Below are 22,391 nucleotides of genomic sequence, written 5' to 3' on the forward strand. Positions count from 1 at the left end.
CGAGACAGAGCTTTACTATCTCTCTCCCTCTCTCGCCTCCCTCCTCGCTGGGCATTCAAACAGCTTTCCGACATCACCAGCCAAGGATATTTCCCCCCCCCCTCTTTAGTCGCCGTCCGTCCATCAGTACCTGCAGGGGGGGAGGAGGTAGAGGGAGGAAAGCGGAAAGAGGAAAAAGCATAAGCTTGAGCCTTCCGATCCGACCACGAATACTCCTGTAATAAACCCACCGCCCCAACAAATCTGCCTTAGCAGCTGCCGCCGCCGACGCCGGTCACTTCTCGTCTCAGCGCTTTCTTTGCTTCTTGACTAATCGGTTTGCTGGGGGATAGATTTGGTAAAACAAATCTTCGTTCTTAATCCACTTCCATCGGTTTTTTTTTTTTTTTTTTTTTGTATTTGTTTGTTTAGAGTCTCCCTCCAGGGGGGCTTCTCCCCCCCCCTTTGGAGATTGGATTCAGTTGGATAAGGCGACAGGCTCTGGCCCCGAGGCTTCCCCCCCCCCCTTCACTCCTCCTCTCTGGTCTTTTTCTCCTTTTTTTTTTTTTTTTTTTTTTTTTTGCTTCTCGTATGTGTGCATTTTCAAATAATAAATTCTGATTTTTGAAGCTGAGCCGGGGAAAATGGGCAACGGTGATTGGGACCGAAGGGGAGTCTCTCCGTCACTGTTGCTGGGACGCGTGCCTGTGCTGGTGTCTTAGAGCAAGAGCCTCTCTGAGCTTTCGGAGTGGAAGGTAAGGAAGGGGGTCCAGGGGTCACCTTCTCTGTGCCGGGGGCCGCCACCGAGGGGCTCTAGGCTTGGTGTGTGGGCAGGGAGAGCAAGGAAAGGAAAGGCTGTTGCTGGTGGATGGGGAGACTGCGAGCAAATCTGACTGTCTGCATTTACTTAAACGCCGCAGTTGAAAAGTTAGAGAAGTCTGGCTTTCAAGAAATGTGCTGGATCCGAAGGAATAGTTAGAGAGACCCGGAAAATCTGGTAGTTGTGCGTGGTCGAGGTAATTTTATGGGGGAAAATTTTAGGTTAAAAGGAAGTTAAAGAGTAGGCATTGGGTCTTCTGTTGGGGAAAAAAAAAATCAGTGGAGTGATGGCGCCGTCTATGTTCAACTAAACTAAAGTGTCACCCAGAAAATCAGTTTTGAGAATAGCTAAACTCAATGCCGGTTTGCTTCTCAGTAAGAGACAAATAAATAAATAAATAAATAAATACAACATCCTTGAAACCTCGGTGGACAACCCTTAGACACCCCCTTACCTTCAATAGGGAAATACAGTTTTTTGAACAGGCCCTGCAGTCTGAAGGTGTGTGTGCGGTGGAGGGGGGGGGGGGGGATTCAGTAATTCATTTTTTATTATTTAGAACAAAACAAGATTGTATAGCAAGGCTGGTTAAACATAAGAAGCATTATATTTGAGATGCTTACTTGAGCAGGCATGAAAGTAAAATCCAAGCTATCTCCTCACTCTTTCTAATCTTTGATGAGCACAGCATTGCAGACATGCTCTGTCAAATAAATGGAAGCAAAAGTACCAATTTCATAAGGAAAATATACACGACCTCCTTTTGAGTTCCTTATTATAAAATGAAGCCCCCTTTCATGGATGGAATTCCTAATTTAGACACTTATTGTCACATTGGCTCTCAACGCCTACACACTATCCTGAAGAACACTGCGCAGACCTGCATTGCCTGCAAAGTGCTACAGTAAAAAAAAAAAAAAAAAAAGAAAAAAGAAAAAAGGAAAAAAAAAGAAAAGAAAGAAAGAAAAAGAAAAAGAACTAAATTATTTACAGAATTTCCTACAACTTTCCTCATTTGTTAATCTTTAATCTTTATTAAGAAGAAAGGCATTACTCATTCAGCTATATGCTTGAAACAGAGAACACAGTTTTGATAGTCCCAGCAGTTCTAGCGTTATTTTAAACTGCTGCTATATAGAGATTTAGAGTTGGGGATGTTTTTGCCCGTACCAAAACATAGAATTCAAATTATAATCTGTAAAATGCAGATCTATCTTCAGGGACTTTGGTCACTGGATTTGGAGTGCATGCGTTGGTGTGTGTTATGCAATGGGAAGGAAGAGGGTTTTATCCTTTGGTTCAAAGAGGACCCAAGCAAAAAAAGCATGAAAACTCTTAACTATCTATGTCTGTATGTCTGTCTCTGTTTACAGAACAGTGGAAGAGACTGCAGCTTAAAGACTTTTATAATTAACTTGGCATCACTTTTATCAGCTCAAAGGCTGAACCAAAAAGCAGTGTCATTTATTCTAAGAAATAACTTCTTAAAGGTTAAAGCTGAAAAATATTCAAGTTATTTTTGGATAACAACTTACAGAGGTAAATATAATCAAGGACTACTTTATTATGCAGGTCCAGGGTTAAAAATTAAAAAGAAGAGAAGAGGAGCTTTAGAGCTGTTGTTTGAAAGAGAGCTATTCGAAAATTGAAATCTACTAGGAAAGAAAATGCTAATATCTTTTATCTACCATGTGTAAATCTTAAGTTACAGTAGATAAGTCTAGACACAATAACCCTAATTTAAAAAAAATTAAAAGAAGCCAGCTCAATTACTGCAGTTCTGGGATTTTTCACTGACATCGCCTTTGGATACAGATACTAATACAGTGATCCACTTTATGTATCCCAAGAGGGCATGTCACATTGAAATGACTGCCTCAAATCCTGGTTCAATGGTGATGCTGAACAACAAGTCTTCCCTGTGTATCTGCCCATGTATGCCTTTTCTCAGATGGTGGCTTTAATATTCTACTAATCCACATGAAAGCTCTTGTTTTTGCACAGGAATTTCTTATCAGTTCACATGGTAGCCTCTGAAAAGGCAAGTAGGGGCATTTGGGAGATGATGTTCCATCTGGAACAAATTATCATTTGTGCTTTTAAAATTGTGGCTATAATTTATTGTAATTACTTTTCACATTTAAGAGAAAAGAAATAATGTGGTGACAGCTGCTCTCAGATTATCAGATTAGATTTTGTGTGATGTTTACTGCAGACAGAAGACTGAGGGAGAGAAATGTTTGTACAGATTGATTAAAAATGTTTCAATGATTAACATTTAGGTTATAATATTTTAAACCCCATGTTTTCCTTCTTCATTTGATAGAATGATAATGGTTGTGGAGGAAACCCTGGTGGATAAATTAGGGCATTCCTATTAATAATCTATTAAATGTTATTTTTAAATTGAATGTAGAGAATTTGACCATTGTGATGGGCCACGTGAGGGCGCTGTTCACACAGCAACAGATAATTTCCCAGCGTTATAAAATAAAAATTACCTGCCCTTTTTTATAAAAAGGATTTTTTTTTTCACTGAAATCTTGAAAACAGCTGGCTGTAATATTGGAAGGAGTTTATTTTTTCAATGCGTGTAGACTCCGACTTGCATTTTACTTTCATTGCCATTTTACAGGCCAAATGACATAGGATGAAGGCTGTTCGTAACCTGCTGATTTATATATTTTCCACCTATCTCCTGGTTATGTTTGGATTTAATGCTGCCCAAGACTTCTGGTGTTCAACTTTGGTGAAGGGAGTCATTTATGGATCGTACTCTGTAAGTGAAATGTTTCCCAAAAACTTTACAAACTGCACTTGGACGCTGGAAAATCCAGATCCAACCAAATATAGCATTTACCTGAAATTTTCCAAAAAGGACCTTAGCTGCTCTAACTTTTCCCTCCTGGCTTACCAGTTTGATCATTTTTCCCATGAAAAAATAAAGGATCTTTTAAGAAAGAATCATTCTATAATGCAACTCTGCAATTCCAAGAATGCTTTTGTTTTTCTACAATATGATAAAAATTTTATTCAAATACGTCGGGTATTTCCATCTGATTTCCCAGGATTACAGAAAAAAGGGGAAGAAGATCAGAAATCTTTTTTTGAGTTTTTGGTATTGAACAAAGTGAGCCCAAGCCAGTTTGGTTGCCATGTATTATGCACTTGGTTGGAGAGCTGCTTAAAATCAGAAAATGGGAGAACAGAATCATGTGGGATCATGTATACAAAATGCACCTGCCCTCAGCATTTGGGAGAGTGGGGGATCGATGACCAGTCCCTGGTTTTGTTAAATAACGTCGTGTTGCCCCTGAATGAGCAGACAGAGGGCTGCCTGACCCAGGAGCTGCAAACCACTCAAGTCTGCAATCTTACCAGGGAGGCCAAACGACCACCCAAAGAAGGTAAGTGCCCCAAGATTGGGGAAGATGGATGCCAGCAAGGGAGGGGGAGGCTTGTGGCATGGAAGTGACATGTGCTGTTTCAGTACTCAGACCTAATCATTTCTCCTTTGCTCTGCCATCTTTGGATTTATTTGATTTGTGGATCTTCACTGATGAAGGTCTCTTAAGCTTGTTTTAGGTCTCAAGATTTTGAAGATAGAATGGTGACAGTATAGCTCAGTGACATGCCTATGAAGTGCAGGTGGAATATTCAGGAGCAAAGAGATGCAGAAATGTGAAGTCAGCTTGTACTAGTGGTTGGTAGAGAAAGGAGAGAGAGGGGTGCCTTTTTTCAAGCTGCATCCCCTTTAGAGATCTACACACACATACCCCACCTGTGAAATGGATTTTCAGACTTCTCCCTTTTGCTCCAATCCAGCAAATGGTTCCTTTCACTTGCTTTTCCCCGTGTGACTTATCCTTTTACCCCTTTGAGCTGGGTTGACATGACCAAAAGGTAACTCTCCAAGGCAAACCTGTTTGGAACAAGAGACTATGTAACATCTGAAAATAGGGGTACCCGGGGGCCAGACTTCTGTTTAAGGTGGTTTGTACAATAAACCTGGAACTCTTGCTCTTTGGTGGGCCAAGAGAAACACTGGGGGAGCAAACTGTCTGGGTCAGGTCTTGAGGTTATGAAATCTGCAGGTTAATACACATTCTGTTCTTTAAAGAACAGGGATCTGCATTTTGCAAGTGGTGTTTTGCTATCTTCTCAGTTTCCTGTTGATATACACAGAGAGAGGGAACATCTCAGAGGTGAGCTAGAGGGAGGGGGGGGGAAACAGTGCAACGGAAATGCGGAGAAAAAATAAAGTATAAGAGTGATTTGTGGCTTTCACCCAATCCTCAGTGGAAGAACTATCAGAAGATTTGAGATTGTGGATTATGTTTAATAATGCAAGAAAGCATGACATATTTTGAGAAAATGACTTTCTTGTTTGGAAGGTTAATGGCTATGTTCCATTCCTTTGAGGGCAGAGCTGATACATATTCCTTCTTACTCCCTGTCCCTGCAACCAGAGAGTGTGTTGATTTCTTATGCAGGAAATGTTTTCTGATCACCACAAAGATCCCAGTCTGTGGAAAGGGACAGCCAAGCTCCAGTCCCTCTTTCCTCCCCCTCCCCCAACAGAAGTTGTCTTTGTGACCAATGTAAAATTGACACGTTGTTGGAGAATTTTCTTTAAGGGTAGCCAAGGCTTTGTAAAGGAGGGAAGGGGGAGGGGGCAGAGAAGAGCCTAACTAGTTTAACGCTGTTTCTCTGCTGGCTGCAATTTGGGGGATGGGAATTACTGTAGAGCAATGGCACAAGGGGAAAAGACCTGTTAAGGAAATAAATGCTAGCTAATGACAGTGACAGAAAGGTGAAAACCTTTCAAGATTTCTACAGGTCAGTGTTTCACTAACAGCTGTGACTGAAGAAAACAAAGTAGTTTTAAATTACAGGAGTTCTTTTCTCTAGTAAAAATCCCAGAGAAGCACTTGCAACTGCAGGGATGGTATTTAACACCATTTAAAACTAATTAGTGTCCCCTAGAATAAGAAGCTACAGTACACACAGAAAATGTGATGTTACAAGCTGGCTAATAAAACCACTTAACATCAGAAACTAGAGTTTTTTGTTTGCTTTATTGCCATTTTAATAAAATTTGGAAATCTGTTTCTTTAATGGTTAAAATTCTATCAGCAGATTGACTGGTTATGACAGAGGAGAGAGAATCCACTTTTGCAGCTTTTCTTTTAATGAAAGATATCAAGGGGAAAAACACCAAAGTTATATGCATGATTTTCAACCATTTTGCTGGTCATGGTCATGAGATGTGGGTTAAGACAGTGCTAGAATTTATAGAAGTTGTAGTTGACAACCATTTGATTTGTAAGTGAATGAAAATAAGAGTGATTTTTAGACATTAGATGTTTAAATCACATCGAAGAACGTTTATTTCTTGTAGCTAATTGGATGTCAAAATGGAAATGGATGTTTCTATAGACAAGTAAATAATTATTTTGAAATTATTATGTTGATAGAGCTGAATTAGGAAATTTATATAACAAGGAGGAATTTATGCAGTATTAGTAAAATTGTATGGTGTATATTCCCAGAAGTCTGAATTTTGTGCTTTTAATTATTTAGATACTCTGAGTCAGAAAGGTAAGGATAAGAAGTTCCTGGTGACATAATTGTAACTGATGTGTTTGTAGGTAATTCTTATAAAATATAGACTACAGAATTCTTGGACTCATTGAATGAATATATTGAATGAAATAAAACATATCTTGGCTATGAAACATTGTAGGAAAAGAATGTGAAAATCTAGACTCTTAATTTAGTCAAATTTATGCAAAGTATATTAAATCTTAAATATTTGATATAAATGATATATGAACTACAATGAAAGAATTATTTGATATCATTTCAAACAAACTATCTTATGATATTCATAGGGCTTGAGGTTAATAATTGCATATAGTTATATTGCTTATATTTAATTTGGTCAAGCTATCTTCTTATTATTATATTTAATTCTTGATTTTAAAATGAAGTTTTAAAATATTCACCTGTATTTTATATTACTTGATGTTTCACATTTTCTATGGAAAAGCACCCAATAAGTCATCAAAGAAAGAAATACAGGATTACTCTCCATAGTTTTTGACTTCCATTTTGTTCATTGTAATAAATATTGACTAAGAAGGCCTGCCTTGAGTAGAAATTTTTCTGCCTGTATTACTGCATAGATTTGGCAGGAGAGTTCTCACACTTAATTCAATGCAACTCTAGATTTCTTTGTGTAATGCTAGTGGTGATGAAAAACTACTCGAAATGTTGAATGTCATGATTATCTCCATCGGAATTAAAAAATCATATTTTGTGATGGCTGAGGAAGCAATAAACTCTCTGGAATGGGATACCTACTTTGAGAGAGAATTTCTACCAGAATGTTCTTTAATAATACACGCATGTGCTGAAGAATTTCATAACCCTAAATGACAAGAAGAAAACTATTATAGTTTGTAGTCATACCAACAATTACAAAATGTAACATCATTGGATAGATGCTTCATTCAAATTATTGGATAGATGCTTCATTCAAATACTAAATTTTTGTGGATTTAAGATCTTATTGAAGACCATATTCAACAAATTTGGAGGTTATATACTTATGGAAACTTAGTTATCATTTCACCAGTTTTTATTTGAAATCAAGAAATCAAGTAAATAAAAAAAGGAAAAATAATGATGTCATAGTTCAGGTAATTTTTTAAACCTGTCTACATATAATGGATATATACATATACATAGGTTTAAATTATTAGATAGATGCTTATTGGATTGATGCTTCATTCAAATACTAAATTTTTGTGGATTTAAGATCTTCTTATTGAAGACCATATTCAATAAATTTGGAGGTTATATACTTATGGAAACTTAGTTATCATTTCACCAGTTTTTATTTGAAATCAAGAAATCAAGTAAATAAAAAAAATGAAAAATAATGATGTCATAGTTCAGGTAGTTTTTTAAACCTGTCTACATATAATGGATATATACATATACATAGGTTTCAAGATTTTAGAGATAGGGTGGTGAGGACAGTATAGCTCAGAGACATGCTAAGGAAGTGTGGGTGGAATATTCAGAAAAAAAGAGATGTAGAACTGTTAAATATATGTATTTTAAGGAAACTCAGATAACATCAGTGTTTACCTGGTTTTCAGATACAAGTCTGGGGACAGACATTTATTCATAAAACAATCTCAGTTTTCCTGAAGGCTTTAGTACACTTTACAGGACTCTTTTACTGAAGATTCTGGACTACATAGCTAAAATATAAAACGTGGCCTCGGATTTTATTTCTTACCCCTTCATTTAAAATAAATAATTAAAGCAGCTTGAGCAGAAAAATTCCACACCCGTATATCTACATCACATAATGAGCCTTAATGGAATCTTTGTTTCCTACTTACATCAATGGCTCTACTTATGTGAAAGGAAATTGGGATCCGTGTATAGATTCCAGGAAATCTGAACACACACATTCACTTGTCTTTCCCCTGTGCCTCTGCTAATCCTTGACATTCCACCACCCAGGGGAAGCCTCAATCTGTGCCTGTCTAAACTTCAGCTCATGTGTGTGCACACACAGGCATGCACACTTTTAGGCACATGCTTACAATCTTGAGGAATGTTCATTTATTTCCTGCTATTTTTGCCCTGGCATTACTTTTTGAGCTGCCTTTCACCCTCTTCTTTCTACTCCTTTGATCTTATTTCCTTTGTGACTAACTTCCATGATCCCGCAATCTTTATAAGAACGTACAAAGTTGTACTGAATCTGTTTTTCCTAAAATGTCACTCTAGGAAAGATAGCAAATCAATTATAATAAAAAGAATAAAAAATATACCACTTTAGGAGAGTAGTTGCCTTTTACTTCCCCCACTTAGGGGAATATGAATACCATTCATTTCATTTCCAATTCCATTAATGTATTATTGATGGCAGTTCCTGATCTCTAAGGGTTTCTTTAATAACATTTTTAAAAGAACAAGAATGAAGTTTTGAGAAATATTTTAATTCAGTATGTTTATTTTAAAATATTAATAATTAATATGATTTGCCTTACATGACCATCTAAAAAGAAATAGTGGTAAGAGAATGTGTCAGTTTCTGTCTTCATCTCTCTGTCTAGTTCTTTCTTCTTGAACAGTAATAATATTTCTCAAATGCTCTTTTCCAGAATGTAAGATAAACATATATGATCACTTTTTAAGAATGTGGAAAAGATTATTGCTCATTTAGTTCAGTGCTTTTTTATTAATTCTTGACTGTGAACTATAAATATAGTAAGAGCAGAATATCGATAAAATTGGGCTGGGGTTATAGCTCAGTGGTAGAGTGCTTGTCTCAAACGTTTGAGGCACTGGGTTTGATCCTCAGCACCACATTAAATAAATGAATAAATAAACAAATAAAATAAAGATATTGTAAAAACAAAGATAAAATAATAGGTATGGTCAAGTAAAATGCCATAATTTTTCCTTTTATTATCTTATTTTGGAAGATAATTTAGAAAGTAGTTCATATATGTAGTGTGTAATGAAAAAAAAAAACCTCTATAATGATGCAGCATGTTTTTTGTAAGCAACAGATAGAAAATATTAAGAGGGACGTTAAAATGGAAGTTAACTGTGCTGTGTACATAGTTCATGTGCCTTGATTGCACATCTGCCAATGTGCATTTCAGCAAGATTTTATTACAGCTATGGACAAACATAATTGAAATTAATTTTTCCCCAAAATTGAGATAGGAATTTTACTTTGCTTAGAATTTAACTTCATTTTATCCTTCTTTTTACTTCATTTCCTACAAGAATCAATTATATTCTTGAACTGATATTTTGATATAGCTAATTCTATCAAGTATAGCTATCTTTATAATCAGTCTGGTATTTGTTACTTACAAAAGTCACCCAGGCCTTGAATCAGAAATCACAGTTCTTTAAAAAGTAAACTTGTCTTTTTTTTTTTTTTTTAGCATATTTGCAAGGTTTTTAGATCATGAAGCAGAGAGCCATACTTTAATCTGCCTTTCCACATGACTGTTACTTTGTGCTACTATTTTTTTCTTCTCATATTTGTATGGCTCAGTAATGCTTCTTTTTCAGGGTACAGAAAAATAGGAAATTACATCAAGAATGAAAGAAAAAAACTAATAAAATTAATAGCTTGGGATACTATAGTTCTTGTCAGTGCCTGTGGAAATTTCTTCTCAATTCAATTAGCTAATAATATATCAGAGGAGTATTAAAATTTTCTAGGTGTGTCACTTTATTGAAATGAAAAAAATAATTTTTTGTATGGTAGACTTCAGTCCTAAGAATGACTCAGACACTTGTAGCACCTTTGACAAGTGACAGCACTTGACTTATTAATAAAATGGGAGTGATACCTATCATAATGGGATGTTGTGTCAAATGACATTGCACATATAAAACACTTGCCACATTTCTCAATTTTGTGAGGGCCTTTATAAGTATCAGCATCTTTTATTTTTTTCCCTATCAGATCTTCTCCAATATCTGATGGATCAAAATAATTTCTGATAAAAAGATCACACTACACTTAATTATTTCTCATTACATTTCAGACATTTTTTAAAAAAATATTTTTAGATGTAGGTGGACACAATACCTTTATTGTTTATTGTTTTATGGGGTGCTGAGGATCGAACCCAGTGCCTCACACATGCCAGGCAAGCACTTTACCACTGAGCCAAAACCCCATCCCCTATTTCAGACATTTTTATATTCTTATAAAGTTTTCTTCTATGTATTTAACATTATAATTTTTATAATTTGTGTGTAATGGCATAATATAGACATGGATGACATGTGTCTAGGATGGCAAATGTTAACATCAAAAATATTAAACTGAATTCTCATAGTGCGCCACATGTTTTGTTTTGCTTCCTTTTACCTCTTAACTAATTTTCCATATACAAGGTTGGGCTCCATTTTATCTTTACTTTTTCACTTTTGGATTGGGGAAGGAGGAACAGCAAAGAAGAAAAGTGACTCTAGTCATCACTCTGTGATGCTATTGACAATTGGGCTTACAAAGTTTTGAGAATCATTGTAACCTTGTTTTAAATGTGGGAGTGTGTGTGTGTGTGTGTGTGTGTGTGTGTGTGTGTGTGTGAGTGAGAGAGAGAGAAGGAGGGAGGGACAGGGAGATAAGAGAGGGAAAGGTACTTTCATTGGTTTAAAAACTTTCTTTCCTTTGTATTTTCATTATTATACAGATATTCATTTATTTAGGAATTAGGAGTCTATTGAGTACTTAGCCCTGATGTATTGTGTATGGAATCCTTTTATTAATGAGTGTAAACCTGGGGTCTAGAATGGGAATTTGGTTTGGAAATCTTAAGAAAGATTTCCGTTATTTGTATGTGAATATGAATGAAACTCTAATGAACAGATTGAATTCAAAGGAATGCTGTTAATAATGAAATAGTTTGGTTTAGAAAGTGTAGTCTCCAGTATAATAAATGGTAGGTCCGTACATTAAACATGGGTTCTCTTAACATCCTGTGCATTGTAGGTGAAATAAATATTTACTGGGAAATTTCTGACTGAGTTTGAAACTGCACCTGATATTCCCTTGTGAAGCAGGAATTTATTTAAGTTTTTCATTTACAGTTGGTACAGTTGTGAATCTTCTTCCTGTTTCTCATTTGTCTCATGTAACATCCTTGTATGGTATTTAGTATATCTGGTTGACTTTACCCCATCTTTTAAATTCTAATTTAAAAAACTGTTTTTATTCTTTGGCTATAAACCATAAAGAGTTGATAACAATGATGTAGATTGTCACTTAATTGTTTGAACTTGTCTATGAATTTAGTTCAGTTAACAAAGACTGATTAAGCCTCACAGATGTGTGTACATTCTGTATGAGATAAAGAAAAGGCAGCATAGCATTTCCACATCTTTATGTTGTTCTTCATTTATGTTGATGACTAATACTGGAACTGATCTAACTGGTAGACTATGAGTCATTCTAGGTCTAGAGAGGGATCTTTTGGACATCACTACTGATGGGCAGCAGAACTATTGAAGTTAAATTGTTTCCAAGTATTTTAATCTCTGCCAAATTATACAAAATGAAGATTATGTTTTGATATTTTGTTTGAAAGGGGATTATATTGAAATGCTAGTCTATATTAAACCATTGAGATAAAAATCATTGTGACTTTGCTGGGATTTCTCTCACGGAATTTTGGTCAGTTATTATAGACCACTGAGCCTCAAAATCCTCTGTAAGGCTTACATTTTCAGATATTGAAAAGAAAGCAAAACATTTATTATTACTAATTTGAAGATTCTAATTTTTTTAAATCAAATTATAATATGTCATCTGTAAGACTCCACACAATGCTGTATGCTCTATATGCAGTTATCTTTGCAACTATGATGCAGGAATTTTATTGACTTGCAGAAAACTACTTAGCAACCAAGTTGTTAATGGTTAATAAAATATATAGTTTGCCAGAAAGTGCAGCAAGTAATAAATGCATAGGAAAAACATGGATATGCAGCAGTTAATCTCAAAATTAATTGAGTGAAAAAAAGCTTTTTCCAAAATTATGTTTGTTCATGAGCATTTTCCCCTAAACCAACTACCTATTGCATATTCATTATGCCTAGGACATATGAAATGTGAAGGCAAATGGTTTTTGTTTGAATTCTACCATATTCAATGAAAATGAAATAATTTACCTGCTGACCAATCCTGGATATATTATTCTCAAATTATTTCTTAAATAGCAAGTTTCTTTTGGAACAGAGTGTTGTTTGGAAAAATAGAACAAAATGGGCATAGGAATGACATTAGAACACTAATGGAACCAGATTGCAATATTTAGAATATTGTTAAGTTCACTCAGACATTATAAAAAGCATTAAGGAAATTGGGGAGTCAACCAGAGAAGGATAACTAGGTGAAATCACTTTTTAGCAATAGGTATGTTTAGGTAATAGGAATGTCTGGAAATATTTGTTTCCCTTGGTAATGTACTCTCCTGGTGAGTTACTATTGATGTTCCTTCCTTTTAAGGTGATTAAAAAATCTATAAGCTTCAAAAAATTAATTTCGGCACTTGAATATCTTAACAGTAATAATTTGTTCTCCAATAAAACACATTTTAAAGAAAAACTTAATATACATATCTTCTCTAAGAGAGTAGAGAATTTTATAAATTAACAGAATATAATAAAATATGGCATTCAGTAAATGCTTTCCAGTTTGCAAAGTGTTATTGCACATATTGTTTTATTTGGGCAATAGCTATGTGAGTCATATATTATTTTTTCCATTAGCATGCATCAATGCAGAACATGCTAAAGATCAGTGTCTTCATTTTTCTAAAACAAAACACACAAGTTGGTTCAAATGAAAAACTGGAACACTGGATAGCCATAGATTTTTTTGTTTGTTTGTTTCTGAAGCACTTGAATTTGAATCACGAATTGACAGTTATAAGGCTCTTTCAACATTACTAAGTCCAAATCTTATGCAATCAATATAACCCTAATCTGCAAATATATAATGGGAATGTGATTTCATCTGAACACAACTCATTTTGGAATTTATATTGAATAGCATCTCTATAATGTAAAAAAGAGTCCCCATGACAGAGTCATGTGGGAATATTTGATAGATTTAATCATTTAAAAAATTACCTGGAATCTGGCCAGGAAAATAATCAATCTATACTTTGCTATAGCACTTAATGCAGACTAGTTTTACAAATTAACTTTGATTCATTAAATTATTGTTCTAGTCACTATGTGTTATTGAAATAAATATGGGTCTCAAAATTTTTGTTGTTGTTTTCAGTCTATACATGTTAATGTGTTTCAGGTTCAGTATCTGAATAGATTTCTAAGATGATCTATCTTGGATTTTTACCTCTTTATTATTACCTGGGGAAGTCTGTGTTTTGGAGAAACAATGTCTTTATGTTTTTTTTGGTTATCTTATGGTATGCTGACTTACACATGTTGAGGGTGGAAGAAGAGCAAGGCTAGGGTGTCTTCCTCCAGGCTCCTCTCTGGTAGTTTGCTGTGAGTGGAGTATGTGCCTCTGCTGGAGGTAATGTTTTCCATCAGGCCACTTCTTTTGAGGCTCTTGTAGCCACTCTCAGAACTGAACTAGCAAGATCTGTAATGTATTTTCCTCTCAGATTGACAGCATCTCTTAATTTATAGCCCCTATTTCCTCCTAAAACCCTAAGACAGAGGTGTTCAATTGTGGTAGTGAGGTGATTTCTGATCACCTGTGAGAATCACCTGAAACCAATGTTTCAAATTTTCAGACTTCCATTTAATGTGCAAAAGGCTATGTAGAATACTACATCTTTTTGCAGATTGTCACATAGACAGTCAAAGTGAATAGGGAAATAAATGATAATAGTAATAATATGACTAACTTAAAGAATTAATGAAAATTAAAATCAGTTAACCAGTTTATTTTATCTCAAATGTAATTTTTATACTTAGTCTACACTTAGTATATACATGTACACATCTTTATATTAAAAATTCCTTTCAATTTAGAGTCTTCAAAAGTTTTGCTATATTGACCTGTTTTTTGAATGTCTAGCTTTGTATATACCAATTATACATTGTTTTCAGTGCTAATGTGACACTGGAACATTTGAACTTCCCTGAACATTCAAAAATATTTCTGTGTGATTGACAAGTTAAAATAAGTTACTTCAAAACTCTCAAATAAGACATGAAAATTCCTGACAGGTGAAGATTTAGTTCTAATTTTATATCATTATAAAAATATAAAGATAAAATGAAAATGGAATTTTCATTGCTAATTCAATTTTATTTTGCTTCTTGTTCTTCCTATCCTTCTCAAAGCAAATAAAGAACAACAACAGCAACAGCAACAACAACAACACACACACATTTTGAAATTACTTCTTTGTTTTATTCCAAAGAAAAAAATCATGGCAGCTAAACTTAGAGTTTCATAATTAAAATTACAGTATTTTATTTTTTCTTTATGATTATCTGTTGCCTTTTTATAGCCACAAAGGAGCACAAGAGATAAAGAACTGTCTGAAAAACAACAAAAAACAAAGACTCATCTTTGTCTTTCTGAACTTATTCTGATACACAAATTTATTATATTTTTTAATTGGTAACATAATAACCAAAGTTAAGTGTATATTGGATATTTTGGAAATTTTTTTTCTATATTCCCTACTCATAATAATATTGGAAAAGAAGGCACCTTGGGAAGACAAAAGTCTGTTTACTTATAAAATCTATCTATATAGATCTGGAGGACTTGCAAAGATCTGCTTCTGCACAGTAGACTGAGAAATTACAGTTTATTTTGGCTCCCCAGAGAGGTCAGTGTCCTTTACAGACATGTTAGCTTGTGGTCAGCTTTCTTTGGCAGACCTCGGGTTTTGAAACTTAGAAGATGAACAGTGTATATTTTTTAAGTGATGCTTGAGAAACTAACCAGTTACAATGGCCCTTTTTAATTTTCACTAAGCTTTACTTTCATATATGGGAAAGTAATTACCTCTGTTCCATTTGCACAGAATACAATCTTTTAATGCCTTGCTTGAAGTGTATTAAAATTCTACTCTCTTAAAAATGTATGGCTTTTTTTCTCGTTAGTGGTTTCCGTGGAATTTTCCAATGACTATATTTTGGTGTTCAATTGGTTACAAAGGGCATAAATGAGTTCTAGGCATAATAAATATTGCATATGCTTGCCTCTGGCCTCTGCATCCTCAGACCACAGAAACCACAAAAATAGATCTGTGGGAATTTAGAAGCAGAGTAGAAGTTGATCCACTAAATCAAAGCACTGATTTAGAAATAAGTAAATGGTAGGATATGAAATAATACAACCTTTTCCCCTTAGCAGTAGAACTTGATTTTGTCTCTCTCAATTAAAGCTAATATTTAAGTCCATATGTAGGGGTATTTTGGTTGAGGTGGTCAGGAGGCACAGAAGCCTGCCTAATCAGTCTTTCTTTCCTTCCGGTGTTGGTCCCAAAGGCAAGTCTGCTGGAAAACCACTGAAGAAATATAAATCTTAGTCTCCCCATGATGCTATGCAGAAGAAATTAATGTTACAAACGCTTTTCCTCTGAGAAACCATTGTTTTCATTCTTATTATCACCAAGAATGTGTAACAACTACCATTTTGGTTTTTACTATGTTTTGCTCAGAGCAAGATTCATAACTTGTTTAGATCAAAGGGCCCACATACTTGTGGTCAATTTTTCTCTATACCCTGCTTCCTGCTACCCAGCACAAAGCTCAGGTTTGTCTTGGTCTGACACCCAACCCACATGCAAGCCCTTGGCCTTCTCTTTGTGCTTCTCAGCTCTCTTTGGGTCCCTCTTGGGAAATATCCCATCAGTGATCTCGGCCAGTTCTCCATCATGTCTCATCCTGTCTGGTGGGTATTGGCTGTCTCTCTCCCAGGCATGTATCTGTGTTCCTCTGACAGAGTGAACTTACTGTGAAGCCATGCTGGGTTTAGGCCAGAGGTGAGATTCCTTCTTATCTACTCCATGCTACACTTGTCCAGTAGGAGACCTGCTCATGACCTACCTCTTATTTCTATCATGCAAACACTTTCTTCAAAATATACTTAGAGCCAGTTTGCCCTGAGAGTCCATGTGGGACATGATGGAAGCACCACAGTTCTCCATCTTTCTCTCTATTCTTTTGGACATGAAAACACTTGCATCTTATATCATATACTCCCAAACACCCCTTTCACCCCCAAATTAAATTACTCTAAGCAAATCTCTTGCTCACATACTAGTTTTCCTAGCTAAATATGAATATTCGTTTAGAATCCTTTTAACTCTGTCATTGGTAAATATTCAGATGCCCTAATTTAAAATTTTTGTTAAGTATTATGTTTGTGTTGTTTTCATTCTGGCTCTCCCTTTTATTGTTTGTTTATTTTTTTGTCATCAATAAGTCAGTTACAAACTGCCAAGTTTCTTGGAATAAATGAAAATTATTAGGGCAATGAAAGATATTTTTAATTCCTCTGATTATTCACCCATAAAGGATGCCCACAACTGAAGAACATTTCTAAGTAGACAGTAAAAAAACTTATTAGCATTGACATTCCATTGGTATTGTCATTAATACTCTTCACCAAATATTTTCAGACTTCTCCAGTTCTGGGCACATAGAGCAATTGTGTTTATGGACCACTAATTTTTGTATGGGACCATATGAATGTGTCCAGTGAACTGTGCGCAAAACTGATGCTGCTTACTTCTGAGCTGGGTCATTGCATTTCTGAAGTAAGACCACAAAAGTCTCTTTATTTCTGGCATGAAGACCTGTACCTAAAGAGAAGAGGCTTTTCTATTAGCCAGAGTTGTTGAAATGCTAAAGTGAGAGGATCCCTTGCTCCAAGCTCTTGCAAATCTTTGATGGCTGTGAAGCATGAACAAGGAATAATTTTCCTCTCTGGAAACACTGAGTATTTTTTTTTCTTTTTATTGCAGCTTAACCTAGCCTAATGTGACTTATTCAGTGTCTAGTTGAGGAGGAATAGTCATTGTGATTGTGCTAAAAGGTGTTTAAGGCTGATGTGTTCTGTAATTCAATTCTGATAATGTGATGGCCATGTTAGTGTGTCATATTTTGGTGAATGGAACTCATCTATGTATATTCAGGTAGCTGTATCTGAACTTTCTTTAACATTCTGGAATTCATTTTCACTATTTATGAAAATGTTCTTGTTTTAGTCTGGTAAGAATTAGTTGATACTATTTTATCATTGATTTCTAATTTCATTGCATTATGATCTGATAGAATGCAGGGTAGTATCTCTACTTTTTTATATTTGCTAAGAGTTGCTTTGTGGCATAGTATGTGGTCTATTTTAGAGAAGAATCCATGTGCTGCTGAGAAGAAAGTGTATTCTCTCATTAAAGGATGTAATACTCTATATGTCAGTTAAGTCTAAGTTATTGATTGTATTATTGAGTTCTATAGTTTCTTTGTTCAGCTTTTGTTTGGAATATCTATCTAGTGATGAAAGAGACCAACTTCCTTGATAAGACTCCTTTGACAGAAGAATTAAAATCAAGAATCAATAAATGGGATGGACTCAAACTAAAACGTTTCTTCTCAGCAAAAGAAACAATCTTTGGGGTGAATAAAGAGCCTACATCTTGGGAGCAAATCTTTACCCCTCACACATCAGATACAGCACTAATCTCTAGGGTATATAAAGAACTCAAAAACCTAAGCATCAAAAAAACCAAATAACCCAATCAATAATTGAGCCAATGACCTGAACAGATACTTCTTACAAGATGATACACAGTCAGTCAACAAATATATGAAAAAAATGTTCATCATCACTAGCAATTAGAGAAATGCAAATCAAAACCACTCAAGATTTCATCTCACTCCAGTCAGAATGGCAGCTATTATGAAGATAAGCAACAATAAGTTTTGGCAAGGATGTGGGGAAAAAAGGTACACTCATACACTGTTGGTGGGACTGCAAATTGGTGCAGCCAATTTGGAAAGCAGTATGGAGATTTCTTGGAAAACTGGGACTGGAACCACCATTTGACCCAGCTATTCCTCTCATCGATCTACACCCAAAGGACTTAAAAACAGTATACTACAGGGACAAAGCCACATCAATGTTTATAGCAGCACAATTCACAATAGTTAAACAGTGGAACCAACCTAGGTTCCCTTAAATAGGTGAATGGATAAAAAAAAATGTGGCATATATACACAATGGAATATTACTCAGCAATAAAAGAGAATAAAATCATGGCATTTGCAGGTAGATGGATGGAGTTAGAGAAGATAATGCTAAGTGAAGTTAGCCAATCCCAAAAAACCAAATGCCAAATGTTTTCTTTGATATAAGGAGGCTGATTCATAATGGGATAGGGAGGGAGAGCATGGGAGGAATAGATGAACTCTAGATAGGGCAGAGGGATTGGAGGGGAAGGGATTGGGCATGGGGTTAGAAGTGATAGTGGAATGTGATGATCATTATTATCCAAAGTACGTGTATGAAGGCATGAATTGGTGTGATATACTTTGTGTACAACCACAGATATGAAAAATTGTGCTCTATATGTGTAATATGAATTGTAATACACTCTGTTGTCATATATAAATAAAAAACAAACAGAAAGAATTAGTTGATACTAAGATAACTACAAAAATCTTATGAGACCATTCTTTCAACATTTGTTCAAAAAGTTTCTTGAGTATTTTTTTTCTTTTTTTTTTTTGTATTTTAAAATTAGAGAGAGAGGGTGTTATGGTCTTTTTCCTGTAGATCCGTGATTGTTGCATAACTGTGGAAAACATTCCTTCTAGCATGGCAGTTCTTGCCAAGAGGTGCAAACTTGTTCTACTCTCTGATCCTTTGTCCTTTCCTTCTGCCTACCTTCCTTTTTCTGTTCCACTTTGTTTTCTTTCTTTCCCTCTCTCTCGCTCCCTCCCTCTCTTCCTGTCTTCCCCTTTGTTGCTTTATTTTGTAGATATGTATGATTTATAAATCTTGGTGTATGGAAATTGTGGTGATTTCCACAGGATCTGTTATTAATATACATGTAGTTGTTTTTTTGTAAACAAATATTTCTATAGTTGTTCATGGGGCATTTCTAACTAAGTACTGCTTCATTAATTTTAACAATTTTCTTGTGAGGTTAATTATGTAGCAATAATTAACCTCCCCTTTGAGTAGGTGGGCTTTTGTCACTGAAGAATTCTTCTCTTCCCTGAGAGGTGGGAGGGGAAATAGACTGATGTAAACTTTAAAGGGGCATCTCCTTTTCTTACTGGGGAGGGAATAGTTCTGCCAATGCGAGTAGCATGCTCGCAAGCCTGCTCAGGGGCAGTGCTTTTCATCTATTTTCCTGGCTTTTCTATTCTCAAGAAGTTTGGATTGTGATGTGCTCATTTATTATATGAGATATGCTCCAGGAGTCAAAGAAGAGTGTGCAAACCATTGAGCAACTGAAAAATTAAAATAGAAAACAAGGGCTTTCTTCTCTTTATTTTATTTATTATTATATATTCTGAAGAAAATTCAAGAATGGAGCAAATTACCTGTTCATTTCCTACCTGTGTGTATATCTCATACATATACACATATTTATACAACTATTCTACATTGAACACTTACAATTGTTACATGCTTATATAATATGAAAAGGACACTTTTCCAAAGTCTGAAAATATTCCTTGTTAAAATGCATTTACTGACTACTAAATATACATTTAAGAGAGAGGATCATAGGAATGACAATAAATAAAAAAAAATAAATAGAAATATATTGCACCTTTTTAATAAATGCATTCCAGTTAGTATTCTGTGGATTTCTATGGATATATTAAAGTTTTAAGAACGAATTTAAGGGTGAATTTAAGGGTGAATCGTTTGCCAATTATGTTTCTAAAACTTGAAAACATGTTTCAATTTGAAAAAAGAATTCTATGTTTAAGCTCTGAAGAATGCTCACTTATAATGTTATAACAAAATAAGTCTTAAAGTCTCTGTAACCATTGATTTTTCCTTAGAAACTGTGTTAAGTACTAGATTCCGCATATCCCATAGCTGTAAATTCAGTTGTTTCAGGTTTTAGATATTTCCTTATGAAAGTTATTTTTAATATATATTAAAAAGAAAGTCATTATATTATATTATATATATGTGTGTGCATGTGTGTGTGTATGTGTGTGTGTATGTATATATATATATATATATATATATATATATATATATATATATGTATAAAGAAAGTCACGGCAAGACACACCATGTTATGGTGATAAAGAATCAGAATCCTGGGTTCAGACATTGGCTTTTTCATTTCCAACTCTGTGGATTTCAGAATATGACACACATCTCTAAACTTCATGGTTGGTTTTTGTTGTTGTTGTTGTTATTGTTGTTGTTGTTGCTTTTCTTTTCCTGTGAAGAGAAGCTGATTTTGGTGAGGAAGTTGGGAGATTGAATGAGGTGGTGAATGTAACATAGGTGGACACATACACATAAAACACATCAATGCCTGGACTGTTAGTACAAGCTCAATAAATGTTTAATTTCATTAGTTAGATGACTTGAATACTTTACAACTTGTTTCTGTACTACAACAAATAAAATTTTCATTCATAATGAATGAATAAAATAAAATAAAAACTAATTCATTTATTTATAGGCCTTGTAGAAATTAACATATCTCTTGCATTGTTCAGACTACAGAAGTGCACTGTTTCTTTTACTCTTTATTTTCCTCAGAGTACATATGTTCCTAAGAAACACCATCTGAATTGACATACCTATTCTCCTATACTCCTCATCTAAAAAAGGAACCATTCTCTTCACACATCGCTATTTTTTTTCTTTCAAAATGAAATCAGTGATGTTTGATTTGTTTTGGCCACCTAATCAATATCATCTTCTGAATATTTTCTTGAAAGTATGTACATCCCTTTGATCTAGTTGTTTCTTAATAATGTTAGAATCTAAATGGATTCATATTATATGATTATATCAAGTTAAAAGCTGTATTCATATTTCTTTCTAAGGATTAGTACACATGTTAAAATAAAAGAAGCTATTATTATGAGCGATCAGTTTTCTTGAGAAATATCTTACTCACTGCCTCCTTTTAAAAATTTATTCATAGGCTTAATGTAGGAAAATAGCAGTAAAATATGAATCCACATTTCATTTTCTGAATAATCATTCTTTTTTATTTTCAATTTTGTTAAGCTATTACTTTTGGACATTACAAACAATAGTTAGAAATATGAGGCTAGGTTTGTAACTCTATAGTCCTTTGATTCTGAGAAATTTTGGATTAGAAGATTGAAGAACTGCCTTCTGGGTGAGATTTTGCCATTAACATCAGCAATTTTGGGCAAGTTACATCTTTTTTTTTTTCTGACAGTTGTAGTTTGCACTTTTATAAACATACAAAGGATCATCACAGGATTGTATGGGAAATAAGACTACGAAATATGAAAGCCATTTAGAAGTTAGAGAGTGGTATCCAAAATGTAGTTGTTATTATTGTTTCCAACGTAAACTAGTAAATGTTTTCTTTTTATTAGTTTATTTCATGGGGATGCATGGGAAGTAAGGGTCTGTCTTCTAATGATACAAATCACAAATTGTTGGATGATGTGCTGGGCTTGACATTTTTAACTAAGATTCTGATATTCTGTTGAGAAAACAATGATTCTTTGATTTTGCTTTTTATTTTTTATGTCAATGGAAGGAGTAAGAATTTCAGCTTGATTTTGAAACATTTCAGAGCTTGATTCCTAGTTCCCCTTCCACTAGCTATGTGATTCTTGGCAGTTTGTTTCATATCTGTGAACCACATTTTCTTCATGTGTAAAATAGAGGGCAAATCTGTGCAACTTCTTTTTTTTTTTTAATGTACTCTATACAAAAAGAAAACAGGATTGATGTGCACATAATGTAGGAATGGGCCATTCTCTTGATTTAGGTTTTTAAAAGTAATGCATACCTTACGTTTAGGTTGCTCACAGTAAATGAAGTATAATGAGTTCAGTT

General features: G+C 34.6%; 1 protein-coding gene across 1 annotated transcript in view; it reads left to right on the forward strand.

Annotated features, from left to right (window-relative positions):
• Positions 1-637: 637 nt before the first annotated feature.
• Positions 638-22,391, forward strand: part of ADGRB3 (adhesion G protein-coupled receptor B3) — a 696,487-nt gene continuing 674,733 nt past the window's right edge. Inside the window, exons 1-3 of the mRNA XM_081296489.1 lie at positions 638-734; positions 2,173-2,338; positions 3,435-4,206. Coding sequence (XP_081152615.1) covers positions 3,450-4,206 — 757 coding nt within the window. The 5' untranslated portion in view covers positions 638-734; positions 2,173-2,338; positions 3,435-3,449. The remainder of the gene's footprint in view (positions 735-2,172; positions 2,339-3,434; positions 4,207-22,391) is intronic.

This window comes from Spermophilus citellus (genome assembly GCF_964194105.1).
Source record: "Spermophilus citellus genome assembly, chromosome: 5".
Taxonomy (NCBI): Eukaryota; Metazoa; Chordata; class Mammalia; order Rodentia; family Sciuridae; genus Spermophilus; species Spermophilus citellus.